The sequence below is a fragment of the Mustela erminea genome, chromosome X, assembly GCF_009829155.1.
Source record: "Mustela erminea isolate mMusErm1 chromosome X, mMusErm1.Pri, whole genome shotgun sequence".
Taxonomy (NCBI): Eukaryota; Metazoa; Chordata; class Mammalia; order Carnivora; family Mustelidae; genus Mustela; species Mustela erminea.
In genome coordinates this window covers 113,496,513-113,520,142 of record NC_045635.1, presented here as the reverse complement: position 1 = coordinate 113,520,142, position 23,630 = coordinate 113,496,513, and the positions used below count along the sequence as shown (strand labels likewise).

The window sequence follows — 23,630 nt, the reverse complement described above, 5'->3', positions numbered from 1 at the left end:
GAGGTGGCATTTGAGTCCTCCGGTATCCCAGCAGGCAGTGCAGCCTAGAGACGCTGACAAAGGACCGGAGGAGCAGTGGCAGCTGCTTTCCGAGGAGCCGGTGTTGCCGAGGTGAGAGTCCCCCCCACCGTCCCGTCACCCACTTCCTCCGACTTCGGGAAGACGTGGAAGTTACGTTGCCGAGAGACCCCGCGCAGAGAACGAGCCGTACCCAGCCCCCGAGCTTGGCTCTGTGACTGACGGCGGGGCTCGGCGGCGCCCGGCTGCGGGTGGGAGGCGGGGAGCGGGCAGATGGAGCCCTTTCTGCCCCATCTCTGACTGTCAGCCGCCCCGCTGCCCGCGGAGCCCGGCGTCAGGGTCCGGCCGGCCCGTGCGCGCCTTTGCCGTGCCCGGGTGGAGGCAAGCAGGCTCGGGATCCCCCCGGTGCCCGCCCGGCAGAGTTCGGTTGCCCCGGGGATGAGGCTCCAGGGACAGCTCTTTGGCGGATGTGGCGAGGAGGGCTAGGGGAGGGAGGCTGACTCCCCATATGGGGTGACACCGTCCTCGCCCTAACTCCTCCTCCTCCTAACCCGGCCGGTACCCGCCCCCCCACCCCTCCCCCGCTCCCCCGGCGAGCAACTGGGAGGAAATCGACGGAGCTGAAGCGAGGCGTCCCGGGATGGCTGGAGGGAGGTGAAAGTGGGGTGGCGAGGCAGAGAGGGAGAGCGAACGCCTTCGTGGAATAGTGGCGGGGGGTGGCAGGGGTACGTGGCCTGCATCCGTCCCGCTTCCTGTACCTCCGCACGGATCCTGATGGTTGTACCAGCTGCTCGGCTGTAAACAGGCTCACATGACCGGTTTCACATGGAGCCGGCCGGTGTGGGGACGAAGGCTGGAAAGGCAGGGCCCGATCAGGTGGAGCGCCAGTCCTAGGACGGACCGTTTCACACTCATCTCCAGCCTTCCAGCTCTTTTTCAATGTTCCGTGGCTTCCCCTCTGGGTAAACTGACGTCTGCCCCCTCCGGACTGAAGTTGCTTTTCTGCCCCAGTAGAATCCAAGAGACCTCACCTCGGGGAGCGAGAGGGCAAAATAATACATGAAAGCGGTCCCGGATTTTTTGACCTTTGAGGGAAATAAAGAGATGGCCCCAGACTTGGAAAATGGGATCCTTTGGCTCTTGCTTAAAAAGCAGCCCTGTTCTATTGGAATGCATTGCGTTCTTAATGCGAATTCCAGAGAGAAGTCTACAGTTTCAGCCAGGGAGCACCTGGAATTTAATATATACTTGATGATGGAAATCTCCTCTAGGTTTCCTTTAAGTACTTGGAAATCTGCCTATAAAATGCTATATACAGGATATTGACTAGGGAGTGGACACCAACTTCTAGATTACTGTATATTTGTGGTAGAAAGCAATGGGAGGTTTGGAAAACAGGAAATGGGCCAAATGTGCCTTTCAAGTTGTTCACGTGTACATGCCCAACAGGATACAAGATTAAACTAGTTTCTGAAGAATTTCTAGAACTCTCAAAATACAAGATTTACTCAGGTACCAGGATATTTGAAAATTTGGAGTTTCTTAAATCTGTAAGGGGTAGTGGTGATAGATTCTCTTCACATGTAATATATAATTAGATGTAATGGGCAATATTTAGTATAAAGCTACCCCTTTGTAGGTGAAGACCAAAAACAGAATAGCTTATAAAATAATGCATGTTTCTCCCCTTGAATTGTTCATGACATTTTCTTCCCAAATTTTTTAAATTTTTAATTGTTTTCTCCTGAAGCTTTGACATTTATTTTTGATTTTTTTTTGAGAGGGTGGGGTAAGAGGGAGAGAGAATGTTAAGCAGGCCCCACACCCAGCATGGAGCCCAGGGTGGGGCTTGATTTCAGGACCTTGAGATCCTGACCTCAGCCAAAATCCAAGAGTCAGAGGCTTAGCCAGCTGAGCCACCCAGGTGCCCCTTAACTCTAGTTTCTGAAAAACAATTAAGAAACTACAAGAAAATCTTCCCCATCCTCTAATAGCCCAATAAAGTAAGTAATTTGCTACTCTTCTTTTTCTGTTTTTTTTTTAATGTTTAAAATGGAAAATAGAGGCATTTTAAATATTGTCTAAAATTTAAATGGGCAGATGATCTGCATTGCTCTGAATCTTGTTCTGCTGCCTTGTAGTATTCTAGAGAATCTTGTCCTACAATAAATAGATGAAGTGATTTACTCTTTGAGGCTTTTTGTTTCCTCATCTGTAATATGAAAGTTTTGTTTTCATCTCCAGGGTCCCTCATAGCTCTCAAATTCCATAAAAACAGGGCAGTTTTTGATTGGGGAATACTCTTGGACAAAATAAGAGACTCAAATAAGCCAAGTTATTGGTATCAGCTGGAAGAACACGCAGTCCTTCACAAGAGCTATTCAGAGCCCTAATAGAAATAGGGATTGTGCCCTGCAAAATTCTCATTAGGTAAATTAATATGGGTTGACCTGGACCCCTCTCTCCTCTCAGTCAGGAAATTGAAGATTGCCTCAGCTGAATCCTGCCTCCCAAATTAGAAAGTACAATTACACCTGACTTCCTTGACCTTTGGGGCATAGCAGAGTGATTCTTTCATTCATCCCAGGTTCTTCCTGAATTAAGTGGGCTGTGTGATCCGAGATGAAATGAGGATGAAAAGAAAGCTCTAGCAGGCGCTCACTTTGGCCGTGCCTTGGTTAGATCCCAAGAACCCATGCCCTTGTTTCAGCCTCGCAGCATTTGAGATTTAATTTTGCACGCGCGTCCTGAAATTATCAGTCTCAAGGATTGATTCACGCTAACCCAGTTCACAAAACATTTTTTAAAAAGATTTTATTTATTTGACAGACAGAGATCGCAAGTAGGCAGAGATGCAGGCAAAGAGAGAGGGGGAAGCAGGCTCCCCGCTGAGCAGAGAGCCCGATGCGGGGCTCGATCCCAGGACCCCGAGATCATGACCTGAGCCAAAGGCAGAGGCTTAACCCACTGAGTCACCCAGGCACCCCTCACAAAACATTCTTATGTTAATATGAATGCCGGTTGACTGCCTGTGAGAAGTCGAACGGCCAAGCCGACCAAGAAGACTCATGAATAAGCCTGGGCACCCTTTGCTTTTGACGCTGTGGAAGCACAGACCTTGTCCTCCATCTCCCGCCTTTTTCTAGGGACTGTGTGGAGCACTCCTTTTTTAAAACTCCTAGTGGTCGATACCTTCGACAAGGTGACAGCTTTTATGTGAAAACCCTCAGATAGCTATTTCCGAGTCATCTGATTGAATCTGGGCCACCTGTAAAACCTCTCTAAAATCGGTTTCCTCTCCATTCCTATGGCCTTTGTCTAAGGCCCTCACTTCATGCCGCGTTGATTCGGGGGTGACTTGGTTTTTCCTGTAACTGCTCCGGAGTCCACTCTTGTGCTTAACTGGTCAGATTCCCACTTCGGATCTTCTCTAGTCCGGTCTCTGCTTAAGACCCTTCAGAAGTTTCCAACCATCACCCACAGCCGTGGTTCCCAAGGTGCAGTATGCCCTAGAATCATCCAGAGGGCTTGTGAAAACACAGATGACTGGGCCCCGCGCCCAGGACTTCTGGGGCTGCAGGTCTAGCCTGGGACCCAGGAATTGGCTTTTCTAGCAAGTTCCCAGGTGAAGCTGCTGCCGCTGGTTCAGTACCACATTTTGAGAACCACTGGCACCCAGAAGCAAGTCTCCAACCCCAAACTTGGCTTACAGCATTTTTTCACCATCTCTCGCCACTCCTCCATACAGGCTATTTTTTAACCATGTGCTGTGCCAAAGCTCATCTTAAGAGTCCCTTTCATGCATCTACACATCTTCTTCCTGGAATTCACCACCCCCCACTCCTACTGCAAACTTCTATTTAAGGCAGCCTGGCACTTTCTTTATGCTCCTAGAGCTTTCTTATCTATCAGCATTTTAACACTTGTCACATCTTATCCTAATTACCATGTATATCTGTTTTTCCTGCTAGACTGAAATTTTCAAGGGCTGAGAAATTGTTTTTATTTTTTCTCTATATTCCTCAGCACCGGGCCTAGCACATAATACGTGCTCAGTTAAGGTTCCGTGAGTGAACTTGTGATTCTAAGACTCTGGAGAGGGCCATAGGTAGCAACATATGTATTTCTTTCTTATTTTTAAAGATTTTATTTGTTAGCACACAAGTGGGGGGGGGTTGTTGGTGGCGGCGGGCAGAGGGAGAAGCAGGCTCCCCGCTGAGCAAGGAGCCCAATGTGATGTAGGACTCAAGCCCAGGACCCTGGGATCATGACCTGAGCCAAAGGCAGCCGCTTAACTGACCGCCACCCAGGTCCTCCACAACATGCATTTCATATAATGAGTTCATAGGGATTTTGCTTTGAGAACTACACATCTTGAAATACCTGAAGACCCTGAGATATTGTAAAACAAAGGAAATAACTAGTTTAAAGAAAAATGCTTTTAAAACTGATGCTGCTGGAGGATATCCTTGGTTTTTTTTTTTAAGTCTTAAAATGCATACTGCTTAACTTTTCCTCCTTGAGTAGATTGTAGCCTGTCATCACTGACCTGTAGCAGGTCAGTTCCATTGGTAAGACATCAAATTACATGAAAAACCTAGGACATGTATAGAAACCAAATGGCCTAATACCACACAATGAATGATTGAACCTATAAAGTGGACGTTAGAAGGTTGCTTGTGAAAGACTTGACTTTATTTTTTTAAAGATTTTCCTTGACAGAAAACAAGCAGGGGGAGCAGGAGAGGGAGAAGCAGGCTCCCCACTAAGCCAGAAGCCCGAGGTGGGGCTCAATCCCAGGACCCTGAGATCATGACCTGAGCCAAAGGCAGAGGTTTATAACCACTGAGCCACCCAGGTACCCTCGAAAGACTTGACTTTAGGAATATACCAGCCATTCAAAATCCTAATAGATGGTACCGGAGATTTAAAGAGGAAGAGAGCAGAGCTGATGAAATGGGAAGGAAGAGAGGTTTTGTGTGTGTGTGTGTGTGTGTGTGTGTGTGTGTGTGTGTGAGAGAGGTTTGAATAATAGACTAAAGCAGAAGAACTTATTGCTCTTTTTTTTAAAGATTTTATTTATTTGACAGATCACAAGTAGGCAGAGAGAGAGGGAGAAGCAAGCTCCCAGCTGAGCAGAGAGCCCGATGCAGGGCTCGATCCCAGGACCCTGGGATCATAACCTGAGCCAAAGGCAGAGGCATAACCCACTGAGCCACCCAGGCGCCCCAAGAACTTATTGCTCTTAACTCTTTAGTATTTCACTGGCCATTGGCTGCCCACACCAAGTATGGAGAAAGGAGATAGTCCTCGTGCCCAGATAAAAGGGAGCTGGCCCAGAGGTGGAGAGTAATCAGAGTAAACAGAAGAGGCTGGGAATGGCAGGGAGGAGCCCAGCAGATGGGTTGCCAGTTCCTGGGGAAGCTGGACTTGGGATGATCCTTAGCTGTTTTAAGCTTGAAACCACTGCAGCACAAGAAACCCCAAGGACCCCTTATTTCATGTGATTTTCTTGCAACCCCCTCTTTCCAAAAAAAAGGGGGGGTAGGGTAAATGACAGTAGGCCTTTAAAGTGGTTTCTGTTTTGAATCTCCATTTTGAATCTGGTGAACAAAGGTATCGAAACTCCCATTTATCTCCAGATCTGATCTTTTTCTCCTTCTGGTCCATCTCATGTGAGGAAAACAGAAAAAAGGATCACACGTTGGGGTATTAATCTCCCTGGACTGATGGTGGGGAGTGTGAGGACTTGATGTGTTTAGGGCTGTGTGTGTGTGTGTGTGTGTGTGTGTGTGAGAAAGAGTGAGAGAGAGAGAGAGTAGTTTGCAAACTCGTCACAAGGTGGTGTACACACATAAGGTTTTCTTTCGAATTGCGTTCACGATTGCATTTCTGTGCCATTGGTACAGAGCAAAAGGACAAGGCAGCTCCCGCATCACCAGCTCCCAGCCGCTCTGTGTCTCCGTGAGGCCGGGGCTCTATTGGAGCCTAGTTGGGCCCTGAGGGAGCCAGAGCTAATAAGGAGGAGAGGGAAACGGAAGGGCTGCGGGGAGGGGAGATGCAGCCAGGGGTGCAGATTCTCTGTTCTCTACTTACCCACAGTAAGCAGCTACCATAGATTGACCGTTCCTTTAATTGGGATCCTTTTCCTGTCTTTTTTGGACAAAATGTGTTCAGGCGTGAGGAGGAGGAGTGTTCCCTGATGGAGGAAACCGTTATTAGTAAGCACCTATAGGCAAGCTGGTAAGTTCGGTATCTGCTGAGTGCCTAATACCAAGCTTGGGTCTATGTCGGATGAGAAAAAACCAAAAACCGCCATAGAAAAACGATGTGGCATGGTGCTTGAAGTCTGGGGAGTCCAAATGAGCCCACACAAAACAAATGTCAGAATATTCCATCAATGCAGGAAGTACATGAAGAGAGAATGTAATAAAATTAGTGAGATCATGTAGATCAGAGAAGTAGAAGACCACCAAGGGGGAATCTGAAGGAGGCTTTGAAGAATGAGGAACATTTTGGTGCCCAGACAGGTAGAATGCAGAATAAACCTTGTTTACTAATGCTCTCATAGGTAGTTACTGTCAGTCCTAGATCATCTTTCCTAATCAGGAAAAGAAAGCACACCCAACTTGGTAAGTGAAACTATTTTTCAATTGTTTTTCTTTATAAATAAACTGAAAAGGAAACACATGTATCAAGACTTGAATTGTGGCTCTTCCTTTGAGAATGCCTCTGGAAAAGCAGGGACCTTTCTAGAGATGAGGGCCTGTGTGACCATGTGACAGGATCAGAGGCAGGACTTTTGAAAATGAGACACAGGAGAGGGAACCGTTTAGGGAAGTGTGAGTCTGGAGCCCAGAGATCTGCCACCAGCACTTTGTGTGACCTTGGGTAAGTCCTTTAACTGTCCCAGGGCCTGCTTTCCTCAGCAGTAAAATGAGAAGGGCTGCGAGCTCACGTTCTTCGACTTTGTGTGTGTGTGACTTTTGGAAAGCAACCTCATAAACCAATTTGGAGTAAGGTTTTACCAAAGGCCTAGTATATAATCTGTTCCCAGAATTTTTACACTCTGTCCTTTTGCAGTATGGACAGGAGCAAAGAGAAAGTGTTGGTTTCCAGAAGACCATCCATTAGAGGCAGGTTTTCTGCTTTGTTATGTTTGTCGGCAGAATCTCTAATACTGTGCTTGGTGACCTGAGGCTGATTTCCATTAGCCAGGATAAATGAGAGATGGGAACAGGGATTGAAAAAAAGAATAAACTGGGAAGAACCAATGAAACACTTCTTTAACAGTGGCCGGGGGAATGGACAGCCTACTTAATCACCATTCGTGGGGCAAAGTGTATATATTCAGCTCGTCCAGAGAAAGCTTCAAAATGAAAAGAGTAAGAATTCTGCTAAGCCGTTATGTAAAGCTAGCGAAATTTCTACTCTGACTTGTGCCAATGAACTTTCCCCTTAAGGTTGGAAGAGTTCAGGGCTTGTTCTGTGTGGTTAATTTTGACTGCCCAGTCAGATTTATAAACCATGTCCTCCTCCTCTGTAACAGCTGCACATTTCCCGCAGTTTGCAAGTCCTGCTAAACCTTTGTTTTTCTCAGTGTAATGAGTTTCTGTTGCATCCAAGGGGAGCTTAAAGAATTGAAATCGTGGTATTTAACACATCATTTCAGGCTTTCCATGTTATTAAAGGATCATGCATTGGAAAATGCAATTAACAGAGAATTTTTCACACATTGTTTCTAAATTCCTGCTTGAGTTTCAAAACTGGGGCACCTTTTCCAAAATTGGCCCTGGAGGAGTTATTGTTTAATTTGACTTAAACACACACACACACACACACACACACACACACACACACAACTTTTGAATGGGTGTTCATAGGGTTCAGAATTCAAAATGTACACAAAGGTATCCCGAGGAAACTGCCCTGTCACCTTGTCGCCAGCCACTCAGGTAGTTTCTCCAGGGGCAGCCCGGGCTGTCCTTCCAAAGATCTTTTTTTTTTTTTTTTTAAGATTCTATTTATTAATTTGGCAGATCGCAAAAGAGGGAACACAAGCAGGGGGCAGTGGGAGAGGGAGAAGCAGGCCCCTCACCTAGCAGGGAGCCCGATGCAGTTCTCAATCCTAGGACCCCGGGATCATGAACTGAAGGCAGACGCTTAATGACTGAGCCACCCGGGAATCCCCTTCCAAAGATCTTTTACCCAGAGCCCAGAAACAACCTCCTCCCACACAGATATCCTCAACACCACATCACGCCCTGCTTTTCTCACTTTGTACTGCACTTGACTGTCAGTCCATACCTACACGACACAGAGAGCTCTCTTTTTCTCTCTGACAGCTTCCTGGCCTCCCAGCGAATGGCTGTATTTTACTTTATCACGTGACATCCCCCCACCCCACCCCCACCCCCGTCTTAAGGGACAGTTGGGCAGTTTCCACTCTGACTCTTGACAACAACAGCTAACCCTTGTTGAGTGCCAAGCTTTGTTCTGTGTGCCTCCCCTAAGTCATTTACTCCTCAGTACTGAGAATAGAGACTCTTACACATTCGGGACGTCCCACAAGACGAATATTTATGCCGGCTGAATTCCTAGAAGTAGAATCGTGAATCTCCAGGTCCAAGGGCACAGGTGTTACTTGTGGCGGGTAGAGTCAGCATGTCAGCAACCTGCAGAACAGGCCTGGTGGCTCCCACTACGGGCTCCCAAAAGTTGTTGACTGAGCGCCAATCTGGCAAGTAGCAATGTGTATCTCTCTTGTGAGAGGTTCCCCCTCCTCTGGGAATTTTAAAAACAGTTTGTCCTTTTCTGTGAAATATTGTAGCATTTGTTTACTTCTGTTGAGTGCCTGTTCATAGTAATTTATATTTCTGGTATATCTGGTAGGGAAATTAGACCTAATTTATGATTGAAAAAGTTCCCTTGGCTTTATGTAGACTTGGTTTTTTTGTTTGTTTGTTTGTTTATTGGTTTTGGGTGTGGTTTTTTGTTTTGTTTTTGGTTTTTTTTTTCCATGTGGCATTTTTAAGTGGTTTTAGATAGTTGAGTTTATCAGTATTTTTTGGTTTCTGGTTGCTAGAAAGCCTCAGATTGGAAAAGAAAAAAAAAATCTCCCATGGTTTTTAGTGTTTTATGGATTTCTCTTTCTACATTTAAAACTTTTATCCATTTGGAATTTACCCTAATAAAGTTTTGGAATTTTGTGAGCAATAAGGGGTAAATTCAATCCCCCTCCTCAGGTTGATACTGGTTTTACCAATATTTATTGACTAAACTGTTTCCCAGAAATTAGAGATGCCATGCCACCTTTTATCCTAAGCTAAATTCTCGTCCTTTTTTTTTTTAATATTTTATTTACTTGAGATAGACAGCACAAACCGGGAGGAGGATCAGGGAGAAGCTGAACAGAGAGCCTGATGTGGGGCTCGATCCCAGGTCCCTGAGATCATGACCTGAACCGAAGGCAGACGCTTAACCCACTGAGCCACCCAGGTGCCCTTACATTCTCATCCTAATGTTTTAGAATGAGGTGTTGAATACTGTTTAGTGATGGCAAACTCGGATGTTGTTTTTCTGAAAACCAAGCTTACTAAGAAAGTAATAGAGCTAATTATTTTCTCTTGAAAAAATTATACCAAACCGCTGAGAGCACATTATCCAAATAGAAATGTGTATGGCCCTTACCAAAAAAAAAAAAAAGAGAGAGAGAGAGAGAGAAATATGTGGCAAATAAAAACTCAAAATTAGAATGACTTCATAACAGATGCTTTTCAGAATAATTTTCGTTTTATTGTATTACAGTGGAGAGTTCGTTAGCTAGAGTGGAAATGCTGGGCTGTGGCAGGAGGCCTGCTGACATTATTGTCTCTGTCTCTTCCTAATTTAATAACCGTAGCAAACACTTAGAACGTTGCGTGGCCTACAGTGAGTGCTGAAAGCATTGCATGTATTAATTAATTCATTATATGTAATTAATAAAAAGTTTGTGATCTGGTATGAATGATACACATATTACATGTTCTTACTAACAAAAATGTCAATAGGCTCTTTTGGCACGATCAAAAAAACCCCAAAACCCAGCCCACCCTGTCATGAGCTACATGTGAGCATGTTGTAGGGTACGTGGGTAGGAAATAGCAGCATGATGGTCTGGGACAGGTTGTGGGTTATGGTCTCCCCAGCATTGTCCCTCACTTGCACATTGTCCCTCTGTGCCTGCCTACCTGTGCCTTCCCCCAACACAGAAGTAAATGCCTTTTTTTCTTTTTCTTTTTAAGATTTTATTTGAGAGAGTGCGTGAGTGATCGTGGGGGGGGGGCGGGAAGAGGGAGAAGCAGGCACCCTCCCCTGAGCAGGGAGCCCGACTCCGGGCTTGATTCCAGGACCCTGGGATCATGACACGAGCCGAAGGGAGACGCTTCACCGATTGAGCCATCCAGGCGCTCCTGCCTTTTTTTTTTTTTTTTTTTTTGCTTTAGAGACTACCTCAAATGTCATCTCCCTGCCTCTCTTCCAGGTAGAATTATTCATGTAATTTTCTGATTCCCCGCTACTTTATAGATAATGATATGCATTGTAATAGAGGTAGCTTAAATATTGTTTCATCGGTTAGATTTGAGTCTTTTGTTAAGATTTTATTTATTATTAGAACACAAGCAGGGGGAGAGGGAGAGAGAATCCCAAGCAGACTCCGTACTGAGCGTGGAGCCCGATGCGGGGCTCCATCTCATGACCCTGAGATGGTGACTTGAGCCGAAACGACTAGTTGCTCCCTCAGCCGGTTGCACCACCCAGGGGCCCTTCTGTTTGAGTCTTCTGCAGGCAGAGCCTGTGCTTTACTCATCCTTGTATCTGCACAGCTCCTGACAGAGTTCCTGGCTTGTAACAGGTGTTCAGCGGAAAGAACATAAAAATTTGCCTACGTGATTATACAGTATCTCATTTGATAAAAGTTGGAAGGGCCTCAGACGGAACCCAGCAGTTGAATCTTGTGTTACAGTGCTCCTGGAAGGTGTGGGAACTTGAACACAAAGTCTGCAATGGTGTCTGGCCTATTTTAAAGGTGTCATCTACAGAGGGAAAATCAGACTTTTTCTGTGATCAGATTGTTTTAGCTTTGGCATTTTCAGAAGCCACATTCTTAGGATGCTAGCTAAATAAGAATGTTGTTGATTAAAATTAGATGAGGAAGTAAACACAGCAACAAAAGGTCTCTAAGTTGGAAGAAAATAGCTCTGAAGCCTGTGTGCTTGACGCAGGAGGGGAGGCACAGAGCTTGTGGCATGCCAGAGCCTACGTACTGACTTTGAATTTTCATAGAAAACTCCCAAGGACTCCTTAAGTTTGGATATTCGGCTTCCTTTCAAGACATTTTTTCTTGTCGTGGGTTTTTGGTAGGAAAAAAAGATGAAAAGAACTCTCCCACCCATGCTGCCAGAAGGCACCAAGGCATTGTTGAAAAGAGTGTAAAAGTGTTTTTCTCCCAGAACTCACAGAAACTTTCTTTGCTTTTTATTTTTTAGCCTTTGAGAATTTGGATTAGCTCACATAAAATCAGTTGTGACAAGACAAATTCTACTTTTTAAGAAATCCGACTTTTTAAAAAGAGTGATGGCCCTTTGATCTCATCTCCTTGAAAGAGGGTGATTAATTTGAGGTAGAAAGACTTCTTTATCCTAGCATTTATGTAATTTATCATAGGTTGAAAGCTTGAGCGTGAAAGGAGCATGTGTAAATTTCTTTGCATAGTTGGAAACAAGCTGTATAAGTAAGCCATGAGGAAAAGTCCAAAGGCATCTTTAAATGGTTCGGGGACCTGTTTTAATGCAAGCTGAACATGCTTTTTGTTGGAGGGACAGTAAATGAAAACAGGTGTCATTCGATTTCCTTCTCTCTTCTTCTCTTTCTAGATTGCCAAAATGCTTTGGAGTTTTTAACTAACTGACTTAAGAAAAGTCCCAACTAGATTTGAGACTATAAAAACCGAAGCTGCAGCAAGGGCGATTCAGTGCCAATGCATCAACAAAAAAGACAGCCAGAGTTAGTGGAAGGAAATCTTCCTGTTTTTGTGTTTCCCACGGAGCTAATATTTTATGCAGATGACCAGTCAACACATAAGCAGGTGTTGACTCTGTATAATCCCTATGAGTTTGCCTTAAAGTTCAAAGGTGAGTCTCCTAGGTCTCTTTTATGGATTGTAACTGGTCCCTACTAATTGTTTACTTGTAGAAACTAATTAAAAAAGAAAAACCACTAATGGCCATTGTGACTTTTTCTTTCAGTTTTGTGTACTACTCCAAATAAGTATGTTGTCGCTGATTCTGCAGGTGCAGTAAAGCCTCAGTGTTGTGTGGATATGTAAGTCAAAAATCCCTTCCTGGTAACATGTTTTAAGTGTGTTAGTATTTATGTGTTTAACTTGAAAAGGATCTCTTCTTGAAGCTGTACCCCCTTAGGCATTTATTACATTTTGAATTTTTGCTGGAAGTTTTTAGTCTCTCACGGTTCTTTTTAAAATTTTATTTATGGTTTTTTTTAAAGGTTGTTTATTTTTTTGAGAGAGTGAGAGTGAGCGAGCGAGAGCGAGTGCGGATGGCTAGGGGTGGGGGGAAGGAGGGGCAGAGGGAGAAGCAAACCCTGAAATGGATCATGACCTGATCCAAAGGCAGACACTTAACTGACTGAGCCACCCAGGCGACCCAGTCCCTCACAATTCTTAAGAAGCCCCTAATATTCGAAATAGGTCGATCCAATCCTTAGTAATATTTCATGATGCTGGAGCGGATGGGTGTGTTACTATTTCCATGAACATCTCCTCAGTTGTTGTGCTTGTAGCCACAGCGGGGGTCGCTTACGAAGGTCAAGTTCTAACTCATTCCTTTAAATTTCTCTAGCTATAACAGGGAATTTAGCTTTCCTTGGGACATCCTATAATATTATAGTGACATTTGGGAAGCTAACACTGCTACATTCACAGAACAATGGTAATAGAAGTTCATCTGAAATGATATCTCGCTAATAAGCCTGGAAGTTAATCTCTACAAACAGGAAGCAGGCGTGTAACTACTCATCTGTAAAAGGTTATCTGAGCTCTTCCAGATAATTTCGTCAGAAATTAAGTGTCAGATAAATGATTGTTTGTTCAAGCTGTTCATATTTAATTTTCACTTTGGAGCTAGTGTTGACCAGATGGATCCATGGACCAGCTCTTAATTTAAGCTACCTTTGTTGAAACCTTCCGTGAGAACGAGAAGCAGAGGTTGTTTTTTGTTTTTTTTTTCTTAATACAGTTTTGTCCTCCCATAGCCGTAAAATGATGTATCTTCACAGGATGTGTTTTCACAGGTTTCGTTAGATTTTCATTCAATACACAATAAGCAAGGACTACTCCAAAGAAATGTAGTCTCTTGCCAAATAAATGTGTTATCTTTGACCTAATTGGTTTGTGTTCTCTATTAAGAATGAGGTAAGATCAACAGAATTGTAGATTGCTCTCATAAAATTGCAAGTGCTTTACGCTCTTCTCAGAGGAAGACAGAAGCACATTGTTAGCCTTCTGTAGCATTGGTTGTACTGGTTACTTACTATTTAGTTGCTTGTTTTTACCTGCATGCACAGACTTTCAGTATTGGGTCTAGGTGTGAGCGGCAGTAGAAATCCAGGAGACTTTCGTCGGGGAAGAAAGCATCTCCTGTGTCCTATTCGGTAACCACTGCTGCCCGCAGATCTCAGGGCGGGAATCAATGTCTTTGCTAAAAGGAATTGTCTTTAGCTGCCATTCTTTTACTTCAGACTTTTATTTTATATTGTAGAGTATATGTTTTCATCAAATATTTTAGAATCACCCATTTCCTTTTGGGTTATGCTGGGACTTTTTTTTTTTTTTTTAAGCCTCCTTGCAAGTTTCTGTATTTGAGCATTTGGTTACAGTTAGTTAATGTTCTCCTGTATGAAATCTCGGGCTGACTTCTGTTTGACAGGCCCCAGGAAACCTAAACAGCCTTTTTTTTTTTTTTAATGTTTTCAGTGTGATCCGTCATAGAGATGTTCAATCCTGTCACTATGGTGTAAAAGACAAGTTCCGCCTCCAAGTTTCCGAGCAAAGCCAGAGGAAGGCTTTAGGAAGGAAAGAGGTGGTGGCTATTCTTCTCCCATCTGCAAAAGAACAAAAGGAAGAAGAGGAAAAAAGGATAAAGGAACATTTAACCGAAAGTTTATTTTTTGAGCAGTCCTTTCAACCAGGTAGTTTTGGGGTTGCTTTTAAAGGCCATTGGCGCTCTTAACGCATTTCTAACTGGAAAATCACCAGGGAGCTAAGAATCATTACTAGAAAAATGATCTGCCACTTTTCACCTAATTAACTACTTCAGGACGGAACCGAACTAGAGATCAGGTACCGAAAATGGAGCAAGAGGCCTAGAGCTGGACTTGAAATGGGGAGAGAAGCTCTCGGCCGCCTCGGCTGTGAGGAGAGGGCGAGCGTGGCTATCGCCTCTGAAATGTGTCGACCCAAGAATGCAGCCCCCCACCCCGTACTTTCGAAGGCTAGCCCAATTTGGCAATTACATACTTTTGTTTCTGTGACTTTCCCGTATCCTTTCTCATTTAATTAGTTCGAAGAAGGAGAGAGATTGTGTTTGGCAATAGGCCAAGCTTGGTGCACTGTTCATATTATTTTGAAAAAAAAAATCTCATTAAAGTTGAAGTTAATTAAACTAAGTAGATTATAATATCCCCTGTGGGCTATTAATTGAATCCCTCTCCATTCCTCATTTCCTTCCCAGCTTAGATATTCAGAAGTGTTATGATATATTCTTTCAACATTGACACTATCCTCATATGCAACTGTTTGGACGTCATTTCCTCCTCCCTCTTAACGTCTCATTATCTCCTTCCAACCCCATTCTAAGAGGAGGAAGATAAAATTTTCCATAGAGAAACATGGAAACTTTTCTGTTAGTGATATATGAATGTGATAGCAGCTGTCCTTGAAATTGCAACATTATCTATGAGGAATTAAAAACAAATCTACTTGTCATTCCATTAATTCACAGACCCCTATCAGTTTGTTCATCTTAGTGTTTATTTGGATAACACAGGGAGTAATGGCTCTTTGATTTACTGTGCTCAAGAGTCTTGTAGTAGCCAGTAGAGTGCTTCCCAGCAACTGTGACTGACCGATAGGACCAGAATTTCATCTTTTGAAACTTTCTGAAAGAGAGCCTCTGGTAAATGTCACTTTGATCTCTGGTCAGTATTGGGAAGTTGGCTTATACATGTTTATGGAAATGGAATCTTCCCCCCTAAAGATGCCTCCTCTAGAATAAGAAAAGTCATACAATGAGCATTTTTGGTTTTTGATGTAAATTCATAATTTTAAAGGAAAATGTACCTCAGCTCATTTCTATATTTAACAGACCAGTTTAGTAGTCCCCCTCCCCCAATAATGAGGATTAAAAGTTTCATTTTATATTTTTTTCCCTTTATTTTACAACTCACTAGAATTCAGGTGAAAAATCATTCTAAAAGGCTAAATAATTACAAGTATTAGTTGAGCATTTTATTCTTATTTTCCTTGGACAGTGAACCTTTCATATCTGAAGGATATTAGAGAATTCTTCTAATTGTAAAAGTAGATAAATCAATGAGGTGGTTTCTGTTTGGGGGGAAAAAACCTCTCTCAGCCGTCCATGTCAGGAAGCTCAGTGAAGACAAGCACCCTGTTAGCACCTTATTTGTGTGGTTAATTCTCACTGTCCTTGGCCCTGAGCAGAGTGCCCCCTGCACAGAGTCATGTGCGCGGGTTTCACTAGGAGGGCGGGACTCCTCATCTGGTAGGGTCCGTTGGATTGGTTTGCTTTGTCTTACAAGGTTTCCATGGCTCTGGCCGCTCTTCAGAGCAAGGGCGATGCCACAGTAGAGCCCCCATATGATGTCCTGGCCCACATGTCCTTTTTGCAAGGAGTTTACCCCCATGTTTCTAATAGTGTGGCAGGAAACCAAGGGACGTTTTCCTCGTTAATAGAGTATAATGGTGCCTGATTTAATCCATGTGGACCAAGTGATATATTTCACTTCTGTTTATTAAATGAATAGTAAATTAACATGTGGTTTCCAGTATGTAAAATTCTATGTTTTTTTTTTCATTAAGTGTCTTTGAACTAAAATGTTGAAATGAATTGAGATTGTTTGGGGGGATGTTTTGAAATGTGATTATTTTTACACATCTTTAGAGAAATGATTATTAGACATATCACAAGTACGACAATGTTGGGGGTCTCTGTGAACCAGCCAGAAAGTGGTCAGAGGCTAGATCGTGAAAGATTTAGATTTTATAAATGTATTTTTATAAATGTATCAGAAGGCAAGAAAATGAGATATTTCTTCTCGAGTTGATTGTACTATAAAAGACATAGCAGTAACAAATTCAAAAAGGAAAACATCTACAATCCCACACACTTAACAAATTTGCTTATGTAACTGTTCCATGTTACTTTCCAGACCTTGTCTATGTGCATAAGTACATTTATATATATATATATATATATATTCATTTAACAGAAATTTAAGAGAAACCCACAAAGCATACTTTAACAAAATACCAAAGCCCATGTTATTAAAAAGATGTTTTGAAAAGATGCAGCTGAATCTTAGTGGGTTTGTCTTAATTACATTACTAATGAACTGCTATTTCTATGCAATGTTTTGAGTCCGTGCCCTCTGGCTTAAGAAAATTACACTCTTTATTATTGTTTATAATAATAAAAGATTGAAAATGACCTAAAAGTCCATCAGTTGGGGATTGGATTAAATTATGAATATTCATAAGATGGGATGCCAGGCAGACATTTATTTACAAGGTTCTGATGGAATGATAGATGGTTATGCATTGACCTATAAAGAGGCTCGTATATATTTCTGAGAGGAGAAACAGTTTATAGAATAGTAGGCATATTATGGTCTCACTTATGTTAAAAAAACATTTTTTAAACATGTTTATGTGGGTATTTATAAAATCTGAAAGGAGCTGTACCAAGCTGTTAACAGTGTTCTCTCTAGGAGGGTGAGACTGATTGGGAACCTTTATGTTTTCTATAGCTCGATACAATTTTTACAACAATCTTGTAGTATCAGAAGAAAAGCCATTTATTTCCACTTTGAAAAATTTCAAGTATCTATGCAAATAGATAAGCTTGAAAGCTCATCTCTGCAGCAAGTACAAATACAAAGCTACTTCATTCACGAACTAAAATAAGACTTGTTTTTTGATATTTATGCTGTTGTTTAGTCTCAAGCAATAATCACTAGAAAATTTGAATTTGTTTTCACCTATCTGGCTTTGGCAAGGCTCCATTAAAGTTCGCACAACAGCTAAGGTATTAATAATTTAGAAAAGCTGCATTTAATAATGAAATGAACAGTGTTATTTCATTAATAAAACACAAGATTGTGTTGCTGTTGGCTATTCCTTTTAATGACAGAAGGGTAGTGGGAAAACTATATGACAATATGCTGTTACCGGGTTTCTTAAAAACACGGATGTGAACATTGCACACACATAGCAAGCACTGTAGGACCACAGCCCAGCTACTGTTATTTTTTTTTTTAAGTTTTCTTTCATTGTAGTAAGATCACTTAACACGGGATCTCCCCCACTCACAAATGTTCAAGTGTACAATACGGTATTGTTAACTATAGGTACGGTTTTGTACAGCAGAGCTGTAGAATTTACTCGTCTTGCTTAATTGAGCCTTTATGCCCCTGATCAGTAACTCACATTTTAAACACACCCCCAGTCCCTGGTCACCACCGCTCTGCTCTCTGATTCTGAGTCGGACTGTGTTGTGAATTCCTCAGGGAGGTACAATCGTGCAGTATTTATCCTGCTGTGGCTGGTTTATTTCATTTAGCAGAACACCCACCAGCTAACGTTTCTGCTTCCTCCTTTGCTGTAAATGGGATAGAGCAGGGAACAAGAATTTTTATAGGTAGGTTTTTTTTTTTTTTTTTTAAGATTTAATTTTTTTGAGGGGCGCCTGGGTGGCTCAGTGGGTTAAAGTCTCTGCCTTCAGCTCAGGTCATGATCCAAGGGTCCTGGGATCGAGCCCCGCATCGGGCTCTCTGCTCTGTAGAAAGCCTGCTTCCTCTCTCTCTCTGCCTGCCTCTCCGCCTACTTGTGATCTCTCTCTCTGTCAAATAAATAAATAAAATCTTAAAAAGATTTAATTTTTTTGAGAGAGAGAGCACGAGCAGGGGGGAGGAGGAGAAGCAGAAGCAGACTGCCTTCTAAGCAGGGAAGCCCAGCATGGGGCTAGGGCTCTATCCTAGGGCCCCTGGGATCAGGACGACCCCAGCCGAAGGCAGCCGCTTCCCCAACTGAGCTGAGCCACCCAGGCAACCCCACAGGTAGCTTTAGAACCTTCAAGTAGAGCTTTTCTGCTGCTTTTAATATTTTCAAAAATGGTAGCAGGATGCTACAGCTGGGTTAACCTGTCTCCCTAAAGGCACTCTCAGAAGGCAGCAGGCTCCCGAGTGGAGTAAGACACAAGCCATCCATTGACTTTCCATTTTCATTTCTAGCCCATTCTAAAAATTCTGCTTGTGTACTTTTATAAACACACACATGATGCACGGACACTTTCTGATGAGGGTGAGGTGGGGGGAGGGGGAGGCTGGTGACCTTTCAGTAGGAACTTGCGACTTCACAATGCCGTTTCAACATTCCATTCCGTCACGACTCAGAGACGTTATGGGCTTCCAGATAAGTCCAGCAGACACGTCCCTATGGCATGGACATGATGGGCAAAGAGTCAGAGAAGTAAGACAAAACCAGCATCCTGGTGAGTGGGGACAGTGTCTGTGAGTGAACTTTGGTCTTGGGGCGCTTTTAGAAGCAAGCTCAGGAATTCTTGTCTTTTGACAGAGAACAGAGTGGTCTCCTCTGGCCCGAGCCTGCTGACCATCTTCCTGGGAGCGGTGTGCATCGGTGCCCTGATGCTTCCCACGCTGGGCGATGTGGAGTCACTGGTGCCTGTCTGCTTGCACTTGAGTGTGAATCAAAAATTAGTGGCTGCTTATATCTTAGGTAAGCGGTCCAAAGTTTTATGTGGGAGGTGCTGGGTAGGGGGAGTTCCACGTGTACAGGGTCACGGTGAGTGGTGCTGGTGCCAGTTCTGTTTTTTTTTTTTTAAAGATTTTATTTATTTATTTGACAGAGAGAGATCACAGTAGGCAGAGAGGCAGGCAGAGAGAGAGAGGGAAGCAGGCTCCCTGCTGAGCAGAGAGCCCGATGCGGGACTCGATCCCAGGACCCTGAGATCATGACCTGAGCCGAAGGCAGCGGCTTAACCCACTGAGCCACCCAGGCGCCCCGGTGCCAGTTCTGTTTTGTTCTGTTTTGTTTTTTAAGAGAAACAAGCTGGCTTCAAAAGCATATGTTGAGGTCAAGTGCATTTTAAGATTTCATTTTTAGCTTACATTTCGTTCTTTTTTTTTTTCTTTTTAAATTTATTTAAGTCCTCTCTACACCTGTGGGGCTCGAACTCACGACCACAGGATTGAGAGTCACATGCTCTACTGATGAAGCCAGCCAGGCGCCCCCTACAATGAGTTCTTTGTAGCCGATTGAGCTAGTGCCTGCTACTGTATTCACTTGTCTTCACTTTGCTGACTTGCGATGGTGTAAAGCACATATAAAATGTAAAATACACCTGTTGGCCGGCACAGCATTTCTACTTCTGGGAACTGATCCCAGGGAAACACAGACAAAGTGTGTACAGTGATAAAGGTGAACGGTGCCGCCTTGTTGAACACTGCGAACCTTCCTCTTTAAACCAGTTCCCAGATTTCCCGTTATATCATTCTTTCAGTCATCCTGGCTTGAAATCTTGTAATTCGTTTAACTGAACAGTTACTCAGTCCCTGCCATGTGTCAGGGATCAGGGTTCCAGTCATGGCTGGCTGTTTTCATCATCTCTTGTCATGTCTTCTGAGAGGCCGACTCTGCAGTATCCTCTCAGTCAGTACACCTCAGTGTGCTCTCTTTGTATTTTTTTTTAAAAAGAGTTTACTTATTTGACAGCACATGAGCAGCAGAGATGGGCACAGGGAGAAGCAGACTCCCCACTGAGCAGGGAGCCCAGTGCGGGGCTCGATCCAGGAACTCTGGGATCGTGACCTGAGGCGAAGGCCGACGCCTAACCGACTGAGCCACCCAGGCGCCCCTATGCTCCCTTTAAATTTCAAAATTGTCTTCTCAGTTTGGCTTCCTACCTTCTCTTCCTATTTCTGTGCCCCCCCCCCCGCCAGTTATTTTAACCCCCCAAATGCTCCATTGCATTGCTGCCAGATGGATTTCCATTCTGGTTTGGTTTCATCATCGCCCCTTCCTACTTGGGAGCCGTCAAGGACTCTAGTCCATAGAAAGAAGTATGACTCCGTAGTTGGGCATGTGAGACTCTCCACCCTGAGACCTCTGAGCCAATCTTGTCCAGCTGGTTCCCTGTATAAATCCTTGATCACAGCCTGTGAGGTGAATTATGGACCCTGAAAAGCTCATTGAGACTCCGGTTAACCTCCTTGTCCTTCGTCACCTTCCCCACGCCCGAAATGCCTGCTGATCGCCTTGCCTTTTTTTTTTTTTTTTTCCAATCATTTCTGCCCATCTTATTTCAGTTTTACCTTTTGGAGCATCTTTTCTGACCTGCCCTGGTCCTACAATTGTCCTCTTTCTCTGTACATTATCATTCATGGTGTGTGTGTGTGTGTGTGTGTGTGTGTGTGTGTGTGTGTGTTTAAACCACTTATTTAGGACTGAGCATATTCTTACGTTACTAAATTTTTCTGGTTTCATGTACAGAGTCTCTTCTAAAGAGACAAGCCCAACAAGAATACTACCCTTCTGCCTCTTTGCGGTCCTGGAGCCCTAGGATACAAATAGGCTCAACATGTTTTTGTTAATGACGTTGGCTGCCTTTACTGACACCTTAAAAATGCCACATCTGCTGGTCTTAGAGCTGATGTGACTGGATAAAGTGGGAGGTATATTTGATGGTTAAAAAATTAGCTATGGCCAGACATCAGTGATCTAATTAAATCTATCCAGTGACTGCCCGTTGCTGTAAATTGGATTTCTTCTGTATAATATCAACTAAATTCAAACTGACTTTGAATTCTTGGTAGAGTGCCCATCTGTGTGCTGTAGTTTATTTGCTCGTCGAAATCTAGACAATTGCTTATTGAATGGAAGACTTGGTAAAATGCCTGGCTTTAACTGTTCTCCAATTTTTTTTTCTTCCAGGTCTTATCACAATGGCTATACTTAGAACATGAGCAAGGAATTCAGTTGACTTCTGAAGTAAACTTATCTTGCAAATATGAATGCGGACTGCCTTTTATCTCTCTCTCACTCCATTAACATGCGACAAACTATTGAGTGATTTACAGTAATTGCAAAACTATAATATATATTTTAAATTACTCTCTAATTTTATTGGAAGGACTCCAGCTCATTATGTCACAGACAGCAAGGATGCTTTTAAGCGACCCCTAGGAAATTATTTGAAGAAACTCTTTTTATATCTAAAGCTATTGTGCAAAAGACTTTAATTAAAACATCTGCTATTTTGTCATCTTTTTTTTTCCTAATTCACTTTGATTCCTAAGGTCATACATCCTTCAAAGTGAAAGGCCTGAAAGAGCAAACTGAGAGCAAACTGACCAGCCTGAACATTAAATGACATTTATTTCCTAACTACAAACAGCAATGTTACTATGTAAATTATACCTTGTCCTCTGTCATTATAAACAGTTGCCATGGTGTTTTTAAAATAAGTTTTACAGTTACTGTGTGGAGGGTTAAAAAAAAAAAGAAAGGAAAAAGCATCTAGGGTTTTCTTTAACCCTCACAGAAGTAGCATGGCTTCTCTGTTTGGTCTAAGAATTTGAAAGGAAGCTAGGCATTTGTTTAGTTACTTGGTTTGCCCTGGCTTTACCTCTGGGTCAGGCTTTATGTTACTAGGAGGAGAAAAATCACTTGATCATTTCTTCCTTTTTTTTTTTAAGATTTTATTTATTTATTTGACAGAGAGATCCCAAGTAGGCAGAGAGAGAGGAGAAAGCAGGCTCCCCACTGAGCAGAGAGCCTGATGTGGGACTTGATCCCAGGACCCTGAGATCATGACTTGAGCCGAAGGCAGAGGCTTTAACCCACTGAGCCACCCAGGCGCCCCTGATTGGTTCTTGCTAACCCTTTGCCTGACTGTCAGCAACTGGCCCAGCCTGGGATTACCAGATGCCAGATGTTGTGTTTTTCACCTTTAAACTCTAAGCCAGGTATAGAAAATCCTTGATACGTGTCTATTTTATATCAGTCACTGAGACATTTTTTAAGTTTCTATTTATTGAAACAACTTTACCAAAAAAAAAGTCCCCAAAGCACAACTATTTACATTTCTTTATGGCCTCTTTGATCTTTACCGTATATACGCAGTTCTAACTGTTATTGTCACAAGAACTGATCTTTTGACTTAGGATTTTTATCTGAGAGCACAACGCATTGAGTCTTTTGAAAATCATCTTTCAGGTGTTTTTATAGAACGAACTTGGGCACTGCTACTGTTGTCTTCTCAAGGAATATACCTAAACACAGAACGTATGCTGGAGGTGGGTTTCTGCAGGAAATAGCACTTTGCTTCTAAAGTGAGAGCTTTTACGTATACTCTTTCATAGAAAATCCTCATTGTTTAAAAATTTGAGAAAGATAAATCATTATTAAATGGATTATGTCTGTACATTGTATAATGACTGAAAAGCACAGAAATGTAATCTATTTTAAACTTTGTAAAAAAAAATTACATTTGGAGGCTATCCTTGTTTCTCTGTCCCCTTCAAGTCCTCTGTGCGTGTGCACACGTGTGTGTGCACAGGTGTGTATGCGTGTGAGTGCGTGTGTGTGTGAGGCAACACATTGTAAAGGACAGAAATTACTTTTAATAAATAAATGAAAATGGAGGCCTGAGTTTCACACCGATGTACGCTTTTCATTCTGGTTGCCTCTGAGGAATTCCCTTTTGTCTCCTGTTTGCTAGTGCTGTCTCCTATCCCTGTGAGTTAAACAGGAAAAGTAAAAAGTGAAATAGGTGAGCTAAAATGTCTTAGGTTTCTTAATTTGCCAGGGGAATTAATTTGTTTAAAAGTTTTTTTTTTTTTAAAGATTTTATTTATTTATTTGACAGAGAGAGATCACAAGTAGGCAGAGAGGCAGGCAGAGAGAGAGGAGGAAGCAGGCTCCCTGCTGAGCAGAAAGCCCGATGCGGGACTTGATCCCAGGACCCTGAGATCAGGGCCCGAGACAAAGGCAGAGGCTCAACCCACTGAGCCACCCAGGCGCCCCTACTCAGGCCCTTTCAAGTGACCACTGTGGTTGGTTTAAATATACTTCCATTGGGGGCGCCTGGGTGGCTCAGTGGGTTAAGCTGCTGCCTTCGGCTCAGGTCATGATCTCAGGGTCCTGGGATAGAGTCCCGCATCGGGCTCTCTGCTCGGCGGGGAGCCTGCTTCCCTCTCTCTCTCTGCCTGCCTCTCTGACTACTTGTGATTTCTCTCTG

At 43.2% G+C, this 23,630-nt stretch overlaps 1 protein-coding gene across 2 annotated transcripts; it reads left to right on the top strand.

The window, feature by feature from the left end:
• MOSPD1 (motile sperm domain containing 1) lies at positions 1-21,926 on the top strand. 2 transcript variants are annotated; one of them, XM_032330875.1, is made up of 7 exons: positions 30-111; positions 6,196-6,239; positions 11,934-12,191; positions 12,306-12,381; positions 14,051-14,265; positions 18,947-19,108; positions 21,323-21,926. In XM_032330875.1, exons 3-7 carry the CDS (start codon positions 12,038-12,040, stop codon positions 21,352-21,354), a joined length of 639 nt encoding a protein of 212 aa, XP_032186766.1. In that variant the 5' UTR covers positions 30-111; positions 6,196-6,239; positions 11,934-12,037; the 3' UTR covers positions 21,355-21,926. The 2 variants fall into 2 exon arrangements, with proteins under 2 accessions (XP_032186765.1, XP_032186766.1); XM_032330874.1 differs by lacking the exon at positions 6,196-6,239 and having other exon boundaries at positions 1-111.
• The last annotated feature ends 1,704 nt before the right edge of the window (positions 21,927-23,630 follow it).

Coding starts and splice junctions, on each gene's coding strand:
- MOSPD1 (XM_032330874.1), top strand. CDS start 12,038: ATGCATCAACAAAAAAGACAGCCAGAGTTAGTGGAAGGAAATCTTCCT. Junction 12,192..12,305: donor GTTTGCCTTAAAGTTCAAAG/GTGAGTCTCCTA, acceptor TTTTTCTTTCAG/TTTTGTGTACTACTCCAAAT. Junction 12,382..14,050: donor CCTCAGTGTTGTGTGGATAT/GTAAGTCAAAAA, acceptor TAATGTTTTCAG/TGTGATCCGTCATAGAGATG.